Source organism: Salvelinus sp. IW2-2015, unplaced genomic scaffold, assembly GCF_002910315.2.
Source record: "Salvelinus sp. IW2-2015 unplaced genomic scaffold, ASM291031v2 Un_scaffold2505, whole genome shotgun sequence".
Taxonomy (NCBI): Eukaryota; Metazoa; Chordata; class Actinopteri; order Salmoniformes; family Salmonidae; genus Salvelinus; species Salvelinus sp. IW2-2015.
In genome coordinates, this window is record NW_019943821.1 from 46809 (window position 1) to 58289 (window position 11481).

General features: G+C 42.0%; 1 protein-coding gene across 3 annotated transcripts in view; it reads right to left on the minus strand.

Moving 5' to 3' along the window:
* Window positions 1-3614, minus strand: part of LOC112074127 (uncharacterized) — a 5182-nt gene extending 1568 nt beyond the window's left edge. Inside the window, exons 1-3 of one of the 3 annotated variants that reach the window (XM_024141350.2) lie at window positions 3446-3614; window positions 2980-3116; window positions 2156-2287 (exon numbers count right to left, since the gene is read on the minus strand). In XM_024141350.2, the coding sequence (XP_023997118.1) occupies window positions 2156-2287; window positions 2980-3116; window positions 3446-3461 (285 nt within the window). In that variant the 5' untranslated portion in view covers window positions 3462-3614. Of the gene's footprint in view, window positions 1-2155; window positions 2288-2979; window positions 3334-3445 lie in introns of those variants that run through there. The other 2 variants (XM_024141349.2, XM_024141351.2) reach the window with 2 other exon arrangements.
* Between the last annotated feature and the right edge of the window lie 7867 nt (window positions 3615-11481).

Here is an 11481-nt window from a genome sequence, read left to right on the forward strand (position 1 = left end):
ACACACACACACACACACACACACACACACACACACCAGTGTAGGCTCCTCAGAGGAGGAAGGGAAGGACCATCCTCCTCAGTGAGTTTCATAAAAATACAAATTAGTGAAACATTAAAAAAGGTATCCTTTTTAGATAACTATACAAAATATATTCACCTCACCAACTCATTGATTAAAGCGCACTGTTTAGCAATGAAGGTCTACAGTGGTGTTAGTTTTTACTCTGTTTACTTAGAACCTAACAGACAACTAGGAAAAGCTCAAACTAAGTTTATTCACCCAATGGGTCAGACAGCTGAAAAGACAAAGACATATTCCCACCAGCACAAGTATTTACACCCCACTTTAGGCGGAGTCTCCTCCTTTTCTCTAAACATGGCGGGAAGTTAAGTGACGTGTGCAATAAACTGTTCCTTCTCCCTTCATGTGACCTGACCTCGGCCCCCCATTCCTCACTAATCCACAGCTATCCACCCTTATCAGTGACCGCAACCATGTGATTGCCTTTTCCCTCACTTAGTAACTCTCCAAGCCCATTGCTCATATCCAACCTCCGTTGACCCCACCATATACATTCCTCCTACATATAACCATTAACTTCTGGTGTCGCAAGTATTTCAAATTACAACCCAACAGCCTCAACAGCACTTTGTAGGGTTGCACCATGGTGTAGCTGGAGGACAGCTAGTTTCCATATTTTAGCTAGTTTCCATGACTTCAATACAAAACCTAGGAGGGTCACGGTTCTCACCCCGTTCCATAGACTTACACATGAATTATGACAACTTCCTCCTACCTATCAGAGCTCTTGCAGCATGAACTGACATGTTGCCCATCCAATCAAAGGATCGGAGATTGAATCTAGTACTGAACGCATAACCTACAGCTAGCTACCACTGCAGTGTATAAAATGTGGCGAGTAGTCGACTCAGAGAGAGACAATAGCTGGACAGTTTTGAACAAATGAATTTCGTCAAAAATTAAGGCGAAGCAAAAGAGCGAGAGAGGCATATTTCGTTGTATTTTTTTTTACATTTACATTTACATTTAAGTCATTTAGCAGACGCTCTTATCCAGAGCGACTTACAAATTGGTGCATTCACCTTATGACATCCAGTGGAACAGCCACTTTACAACAGTGCATCTAAATCTTTGTAAGGGGGGGGGGGGGGGGGGTCAGAAGGATTACTTTATCCTATCCTAGGTATTCCTTAAAGAGGTGGGGTTTCAGGTGTCTCCGGAAGTGTGGTGATTGACTCCGCTGTCCTGGCGTCGTGGAGGGAGTTTGTTCCACCATTGGGAGGCCAGAGCACGCGAACGTTTTGACTGGGCTGGGCGGGAACTGTACTTCCCTGCATGGTAGGGAGGCGAGCAGGCCAGAGGTGGATGAACGCAGTGCCCATTTTTTTTTTTTTTTTTATTGCCTTGTTTGCGAATTTTTATTTTTTTTTTTTTTTTTTTTGTTTTTTGTGTAGGTGCCTTATCAGAACCTGACGGTACTGAAGGCTTGGCCAGTTCCCCTACAGCTCGAGGCAAGCTACCAAATGGTCTTGTAGCGGCAAATGACTGGAGCCTTCAACTGGAAGCCAGTGGAGAGAGCGGAAGGAGCGGGGTGACGTGAGAGAACTGGGAAGGTTGAACACCAGACGGGCTGCGGCGTTCTGGATGAGTTGTAGGGTTTAATGCACAGGCAGGGAGCCCAGCCAACAGCGAGTTGCAGTAGTCCAGACGGGAAGAATGACAAGTGCCTGGATTAGGACCTGCGCCGCTTCCTGTGTGAGGCAGGGTCCGTACTCTGCGGATGTTGTAGAGCATGAACCTACAGGAACGGGCCACCGCCTTGATGTTGTAAGTTTTTTCTCACTTTCTCACTAGTTTTTCTCACTTTTACTTGCTTAGCTAGCAAGGCGGCTCTCGACCTGTGCAACTAACGTTTGTATAGGTTGTAGCAAAATCATGATGGTTTATGGGGGGGGGGGAATTGTATCATGTAGTAGTCTAACCTATCGATGTTACATTGAGCTGGGTGAATGGAATATGAATGACAGTCATCCAATATGCCTGTAATAGAAATAAGGCCATGCTCATAAAAAAAAAAGATTGTCCTCCCTGATCTTAAACGGCAGCGACCGCATCGACACACACACCTCACCAGGGTGAAGTCGATTTGGTTTAGGGGTCTGCAGCCAGTCTTTAGTTCTGGTGCTGCGGGGATGCCCAGGGAGGTCACCATGGACTGGTACGGTATGTTCCTAGACTGGCTGGACGGGTCAAGGGTCAGGCCCTAGAGAAGAGGAGGGGATGGTTTAGAGCTGGAGCCAATGTAATGCATACATGTATGTCTATGGGTTGACCTGCAGGTCAAGCAGAGAGAAGTTGGGTTAGTGCACTTTTGAATCTGTGGTGTTAGTGGTCGTGACAGGTTGTAAAACCAAACCACAGCAAGTTAAATGCACAAACAGATGCATAGGTCCCGTGTGGCTCAGTTGGTAGAGCATGGCGCTTGCAACGCCAGGGTTGTGGGTTCATTCCCCACGGGGGACCAGGATGAATATGTATGAACTTTCCAATTTGTAAGTCGCTCTGGATAAGAGCGTATGTAAAAATGTAAATGTAAATTTGTTTTGCAATTTAACTAAACCTACCCGTATATTTTCCTAAATGTGCCTGCAGCTACAAGGAATGATTGCATTTACTAAATTTAGCAGCAGCTAAATGTGATATTGATCTTTGTTAGATACATGCTTTGCATTCTTCAATGCAAATATGTTCTGTCGTGTGCTAGGGTTTGTTTTACCCAAAAACAACACAATGTTTGCATGATCTAACGGTCAACGTGATTTCAACTCAAATCGAGCATTATTAAAGACCATGCAAAGCTGCGTAATTTTACCCATAACAGTTTGCGATAAATTACATACAGTAAAGACCATACACACCACGTAAGAACAGGGCATCGTCGCCCAATAGACTTACCGTGATTTTAACACTGGACCCGTGAACCACAGGGATGTTGACTAATATTTTTTCGACCAAACTCCTTGCGTCCATTGACCTCTCTGGAATGTGTGCGGACCGGACCAGAAAAGCTAAACAGCAGAGCAGACCTACAACTTGGAGAAATAAAAAACAGCTGCAGAACGACTCTATGACGATACAGATTCTGAACAAGTTGAACTCTGGTACAGCCAGTGCCGCGCAGAACATTATGCAAGAAAGGGGAGCGTGCCAAATATAGCGCGTTGAGGTACGCAGTAGCACAATAAAAATGCCTGGAGACAACACTCAAAATATGTCCAAGCTATTATGACTTTCTTCAGACAATTTTAACAAAATATTGTATCCAAGTTAAAAAAAAGTTGCATCGAGAAGAACAAATACACGAATTAATAGTGTCCTAGTCAAATGTATTTGTAAATATCTCATATAAAATATAACTTACTTTTGAGAGTGTTCATTCCGTGTCAGTATGGTTAGTCTATTTTGCTAAATATGTAGGATTCTTTCTTATCTCCCATTTGAGGGAGACTTGAAGTATTTATATGAATCAAGTATGTTTCATGGGAATTTCCACTGAAGGGTCATTGTACTGGAGGGTCATTGTAAACATGCAATAGTGAGTGACTAATAATTTGGGCTCTATTCAATCTGATTTGCGGAAGTCCAGCTTTACAGCGTGGTTGAAATGTAAAGGAAATGTTTCCGCTTTATTCACCGAATTCACGATAAACGCTACATATGTAGTAGGCTCAATCGGAAATTAGGCTACCTTTACAATTCTATCACGCTTCATTTTTACATATTGAATAAAGCCCTTAAGAGATAGAAATGCTACCTTGTGATCTTGGCATGCATTCAAAAATCAGAACATGAGCAAATATATAATGCATGTGATTAAAACTGTGCTTATGATTAAAAAAAGACAACTAGCCTATTAGGCTTTCAATACAGAAACTATATATAGGCTAAGCCTAATTGTTGTATTCTGCTGTTTTACATCTATTATAACGCTATTATTTTTATTTTATTGGGCCAATATTTTATTTCCTAGAGCTTATTGTAAAGCACTTTGAGCTGCATATTATGAATCAAATAAATGAAACAAAGCTATTAATTGCCTAATATTGATTGGATCCATTCTGCACTCTCCATCCACTCTGTCCTACCCTGTGATCCCTCCACCTTTTCACCTGGCTGTCACTGTCTGGACTCACTGTCACTCCTGCCCTACTGGACTCCCTAATGTTTAACTGTATGTGTTCAAACCCCATGTATTAAACAACATTTTATCTGTAAAGTGTGTTGAGACTTATGAAATGCACTTTAAATAGGCCTAGCTGATGACTTGACTTGATTAACAGGTCTATAGGCCTCTTATTATTATTTTACCCTTTAATTTACATTTGTGGTTGGGAAATTAGTTCTAGCCTATAATTCAGAAACATGTCACATTAGTTTATTTGTTTTTTAATTCAATAGCCTGACGTGAACGGTCACGCTGCGGACAATAGGCTATGATTGAAAATAGCTATATGCGCTCTACAAAACAGTCGCACATCCAAACACAATGCACGGAACGTTCGCACGTGTAGCTGTGTTGACGTCATGACGAGCCCAAGACTGAAACAACCTTATGGCATTTTCAGTGACGTTCATGTAGGGCTACATTACTCAGAAAAAAATACATGTACATAATTTCACAACTCTAGTTGTAGCAATTCGCCATGTTATGTATGCTACTCTCTGAGTAGGAAACTAAGGAAATAAGGTTGGGTTACCTAATGCTTTGTTCCCATTTTATTTCCTCGGAACAATTGAAGACTAATATCCCCGTTTGTGAAATCCTTATTTGCGCAAGTAAATTAGTCTTACTTCAGGATTTGGCCATTGCGCAATGACATCAAGCTCACACGCATCTTGATTGCAAGGTATGCTCACTTGTTCTCTTGACTACAAATCCCTTTCTTAGGTAATAACTGACCTCATTCCCAGCGTCTTAATTAAGCAATAAGGCCCGAGGAGATGTGCTATATGACCAATATCCGTTAACATCGCGTTAACAGCCCTTAGCGGTGGTATATTGGCCATACATCACAAACCCCCGAGGTGCCTTATTACTAATATAAACTGGTTACCAACATAATTACAGCAGTAAAAATACATGTTTTGTCATACCCGTGGTATATGGTCTGATATACTACGACTGTCAGCCAATCAGAATTCAGGAATCGAACCACCCAGTTTATAATGTACCATTTATCATGACGTTTGTGAATAGCTTATATCCTTTCTAGAATTGGCATGACAGCGCTATAAGCTAGTTTTGATTGCATAAATTCTTTTCTAATGTAGGATTTTTTTTCTTCCATTTGTTGTGCCTATCAGCAATGCTAAACTGTTGAATATAGAATGTATCATTATGGCTGACCCCCGTGTTCAAGAGCACATGATGCCGCGCGGTGAAACACCGCTTCCCATTAATTTTCATGGGGAATGCACACTAGATAAACGTACATTGCCGCGTGCCGCTTACGCCGCCCATTGTGACTCGCTTGTGGGCGTGCTGGCAGCATATGACAGCAGCATGTTCGATTGTGCGTCAAGAATTCAGCATAGCATGTTTGTATGAAGGTTAGAAAAATAAAAAAAGTTTGTATGAACGTATGGTTATTAAATGGGTAAATAGTTCAATAGTAATATCCTCTAAAACACTCTGGTGACAAACAAACTTTGCTGTCCTGTTTCCAATTGTCCACAAGGCTGTGAGAACCTATTCAAGTAAGTAAATACATTTCGAAAATGTAAAATAAACGATGTATTATTACCTAACTAGCTACAGTGCAGGCTAACTCAAATGAGCTGTCAAATGAGCTAGCTAGCCAACTTCACATACTGTATAGATAGGTAGCTGGTGATATTTAGTTAAGTTAGCTAGTTAATATGAAGTTAGCTAGCTATCTTCATGTATTTATCTCTGTAAAAAAAAAAACTCCAAATGCATTTGCAGGTAGCTAGCTAACAGCCATGGAGGAGGGTGAAAGGATAACAGCCCCAACTGTCAAAGTGAGAGAGGAGGCTATTCTGGATAGGGCAGGTACTTTTGTGTAGTTCCTGTCCCAAGTATGGACGGAGATAATAGTAACATACTATTACAGTGCAGTGTAATTTGAGTATAATGAAGTCTGTGGTGAGGTTTTCTCTTTAGATAAAGAGATCTATGAAAGCCWGTCTACATATGAAGAGGTCCCAATGAAGAGCAGCGGTTCTCAGTCCTGGTCCTGGGAACTCAAAGGGGTGCACATTTTTGTTTTTGCCTTAGCACTGCAGAGCTGATTCAAATGATCAACTCGTCATCAAGCTTCAAGTAGTATTTATGTATTCATTTGTGACTCTATCCTTGATATGATCCTGTTATTGTCACATGCTACACATGCACATACAGTTGAAGTAGGAAGTTTACAAACACTTAGGTTAGAGTCATTAACTCGTTTTTCAACCACTCCACAAATGTCTTGTTAATAAACTATAGTTCTGGCAAGTCGGTTAGGACATCTACTTTGTGCATGACACAAGTAATTTTTCCAACAATTGTTTACAGACAGATTATTTTACTTATAATTCACTGTATCACAATTCCAGTGGGTCAAAAGTTTACATACACTCAGTTATGTAAACTGAACTGAAAAAGCATGTGCGAGCAAGGAGGCTTACAAACCTGACTCAGTTACACCAGCTCTGTCAGGAGGAATGGGCCAAAATTCAGCCACCTTATTGTGGGGAGCTTGTGGAAGGCTTCCCGAAACGTTTGACCCAATTTAAAGGCAATGCTATCAAATACTAATTGAGTGTCTGTAAACTTATGACCCACTGGGAATGTAATGAAAGAAATAAAAGCTGAAAGAAATCATTCTCTCTACTATTATTCTGACATTTCACATTCTTAAAATAAATTGATGATCCTAACTGACATAAAACAGAATTTTTACTAGGATTAAATGTCAGGAATTGTGAAAAACTGAGTTTAAATGTATTTGGCTAAGGTGTATGTAAACTTCCGACTTCAACTGTATGTGTGTTCATGCATCTATCAATCCAATGTTATCATGATTTATTGTAAGGGATATTATACTTTAGTAATCCACAATGGTCTGGTGATGTAAAAGTCTAATAATGACATTATCTTCCATTTTCCTAGTTACCTTGTAACTGGAGATTCCTTCAAAATCATTGCCTAGTTACCATGTAGGACACTGCAAGGTTGGGTGACCAGGGCCATCAGGGACTACCTCCTGGAGGAATTCAGGCGTGTGAAGGCTACCTGTGTTCTGCATAACTTCCTGAGGACGGACACAAGGACAAGGAGGGGATCTGCAGCTCGACGCCGTGTGCCTGAGAAGTCTGCTGCTCTGCAGGATGTTTCAAGGATGGGGTCCAACAACGCAGCAAGAGAAGCAATCCGTGTGCAGGAGATATTCACCTCCTACTTCTTCGAAGAGGGTGCTGTTCCATGGCAACACCATAGACTACACTATGCACAACCAAAGGCTTTTTTATGAGTCATCCACATTGCAATAAGAGTATTATTCAATTTACTTAGCTATGTCAACTGCAGTTATTCAATTCTCAGTTTCTCTCCATATGATTTCTACTTCTCAGGTGAGGGTGCTGTTTAGGTAAGGGTGTGATGTCTGTACAAAAACAAAAGACTATTTTAAGTCACCCATATTGATAAAATGTAGAACAATTAGACACCCTATAACCCACACCTAAACACTCATGTATCAATCTGATTGATGGATTGTGTTGTGCAGTAATCAGGCTCAAGTGTATAACTGGCTCCTTCCACCTTCAAAGAATAGGCAAGAGGGCCAACCATGGAGAATAGTAAGACACTTCATTATTTCTATAATTACGCTATATTGTTTGTCCTTGTGTGTCCGTTCATGTTTTTCAGCATAAAGTACTCTGAAGCCACTTAGTGTGGACACCAGGTGAGACCACAGATTCCTGATGAACACTCTTTAGCTACCTTATTTTCTCAATAACAGTCTCTCTCCTTCAATCTTTTCAGTCTACTGAGGGGGAATAGGTTTTGTCGTGCCCCCTTCACGGCTGTCTTGGTCTGCTTGGACAATGTTTGTTTATGTGGACGCCAAGGAACTTGAAGCTCTCAACCTGCTCCACTACAGCCCTGTCAATGAGAATGGGGGTGTGCTCGGTCCTCCTTTTCCTGTAGTCCTCCTTTGTCTTGATCACGTTGAGGGAGAGGTTGTTGTCCTTCCACCACACGGTCAGGTCTCTGACCTCCTCCCTATAGGCTGTCTCATCGTTGTCGGTGGTCAGGCCTACCACTGTTGTCATCAGCTCACTTAATGATGGTGTTGGAGTCGTGCCTGGCCATGCAGTGAAAAGGGAGTACAGGAGGTCTGAGCACGCAGCCCTGAGGGGCCCCCTTGTTAAGGATCAGCGTGGTGGATGTGTTGTTACCTACCCTTACCATCCAGTTGCAGAGGGAGATGTTTAGTCCCAGGGTCCTTAGCTTGGTGATGAGCTTTGAGGGCACTATGGTGTTGAACACTGAGCTGTAGTCAATGAATAGCATTCTCACATAGGTGTTCCTTTTGTCCAGGTGGGAAAGGGCAGTGTGGAGTGCAATAGAGATTGCGTCATCTGTGGATCTGTTCATGCGGTATGCAAATTGGAGTAGGTCTAGGGTATCTGAGATAATGGTGTTGATGTGAGCCATGACCAGCCTTTCAAAGCATTTCATGGCTACAGATGTGAGTGCTACGGGTCGTTAGTCATTTAGGCAGGTTATCTTAGTGTTCTTGGGCACAGGGACTATGGCAGTCTGCTTGAAACATGTTGGTATTACAGACTCGGTCAGGGAGAGGTAGAAAATGTCAGTGAAGACACTTGCCAGTTGGAATGCCAGTTGGTCAGCGCATGCTCGGAGTACATGTCCTGGTAACCCGTCTGGACCAGCGGCCTTGTGAATGTTAACCTGTTTAAAAGTCTTACTCACATTGGCTGCGGAGAGCGTGATCACAGTCTTCCGGAACAGCTGATGCTCTCATGCATGTTTCAGTGTTACTTGCCTCGAAGCGAGCGTAGAAGTTATTTAGCTCGTCTGGTAGGCTCGTGTCACTGGGCAGCTCTCGGCTGTGATTCCCTTAGTAGTCTGTAATAGTTTGCAAGAACTTCTTTCAATAAAGTATTTGTCTCTGCTGGTTAAAATTAAGTCTCTCATTTGATATAATACTACACCTATCCTGTGTTTATCAGATCAATACAGATGAAGGAAATTAGATTGTTTTTTAAAATTCTATTTCTGTATATATGAATGACAAATCAGCCTTTAAATAGTTAAATCCTGTTTCTTGTCTATTGGTTACAATGTGTAACCATTGATGTCTCAGTAAAATCAACAAAAAAAGAAACGTCCCTTTTTCAGGACCCCGTCTTTCAAAGATGATTTGTAAAAATCCAAATAACTTCCCAGATCTTCATTGTAAAGTGTTTAAACACCGTTTCCCATGCTTCTTCAATGAACCATAAACAATTAATGAACATGCACCTGTGGAACGGTCGTTAAGACACTAACAGCTTACAGACGGTAGGCAATTAAGGTCAGCAGGCCCACACGCAAAGGCAATTTACCGCTTGCTAGTGCACACGAGCCATGATCCCTAACAATATCAATACATTTTGCCTAGCACCTTAACATTTTCATCTCAGCGATTGAGTAATCAAGCACGATGCTCTAGAACCATCATTACCTTGCAATGGGCCTTTTACTGTATGTTTGTGTCCCAATAATCTCTCCCTCCTCCTGAAGTATGACTCATTCACTAGTCTGCAGATATTGAAAAGCACTGGATTGGTGTTGGCATGGGCATTGTTCACTTTGCTTGATGAATTTTACAGGAAGTGACTGGTACAGGACTGCATTATATGACTGGTTTATATAGTGCAGTCAAAGTATTCAGAACCCTTCTTCCACATTTTGTTACAGCCTTACTCTAATGGATTCAATTAAATGTTTCATCAATCTACACAAAATACCCCAGAATGACAAAGTGAACATTTCGCTTTTTTTTTTTTTTACAAATACAAATTAAATACCTTATTTACATAAGTATTCAGACCCTTTGCTATGAGACTCGAAATTCAGCTCAGCTGCATCCTGCTTCCATTGATCATCCTTGATGTTTCTACAACTCGATTGGAGTCCACATGTGGTAAATTCAATTGATTGGAAAGGTCCCACAGATGACAATGCATGTGAGAGCAAAAACCAAGTCATGAGGTGGAAGGAATTGTCCGTAGAGCTCCGAGACAGGATTGTGTCAAGGCACAGATCTGGGGATGGGTACAAAAAAAAAGAAAATGTCTGCAGCATTGAAGGTTCCCAAGAACACAGTGGTCTCCATTCTTTAATGGAAGAAGTTTGGACCCACCAAAACTCTTGCTGGCCGCCCGGCCAAAACTGAGCAATTGGGGGAGAAGGGCCTTGGTCAGGGAGGTAACCAAGAACCCGATGGTCACTCTGACAGAGTTCCTCTGTGGAGATAGGAGAACCTTCCAGAAGGATCATCTCTGTAGCACTCCACCAATCAGGCCTTTATGGTAGAGTGGCCAGACGGACGCCACTCCTCAGTAAAAGGTACATGACAGCCCGCTTATAGTTTGCCAGAAGGCACCTAAAGGACTCTGACCATGAGAAACAAGATTCTCTGGTCTGACGAAACCAAGATTGAACTCTTTGGCCTGAATGCCAAGCGTCACGTCTGGAGGAAACCTGGCACCATCCCTAAAGTGAAGCATGTTGGTGGCAGCATCATGCTGTGGGGATGTTTTTCAGAGGCAGGGATGGGAGACTAGTCAGGATCGAGGGAAAGATGAACGGAGCAAAGTACAGAGAGATCCTTGATGAAAACCTGCTCCAGAGCGCTCAGAACCTCAGACTGGGGCGACGGTTCACCTTCCAACATGACAAAAACCCTAAGCACACGGGAGAAGTCTTAATGTCCAGCCAGAGCCCGGACTTGACCACGATCAAACATCTCTGGAGAGACCTGAAAACAGCTGTGCAGCCGACGCTCCTCATCCAACCTGACAGATTGAGAGGATCTCCAGAGAATGTGAGAAACTCCCCAAAAACAGGTGTGCCAAGTTTATAGCAAAATACCCAAGAAGACTCAAGGTTGTAAGCACTGCCAAAGGCACTTGCACAAAGTACTGAGTAAAGGGTCTGAATACTTATGTAAATGTAATATTTAAGTTATTTATAATTTGGCCAAATTTTCTAAAAAACTGTTTTTGCTTTGTCATTATGGGGTATTGTGTGTAGATTGAGGGGGAAAAAATAAGGCTAATGTAACAAAATGTGGAAAAAGTCAAGGGGTCTGAATACTTTCCGGATGCACTATTATACCAGTCATTTCTGTTAAATCCATGAAGCTAATGGAACAAAAG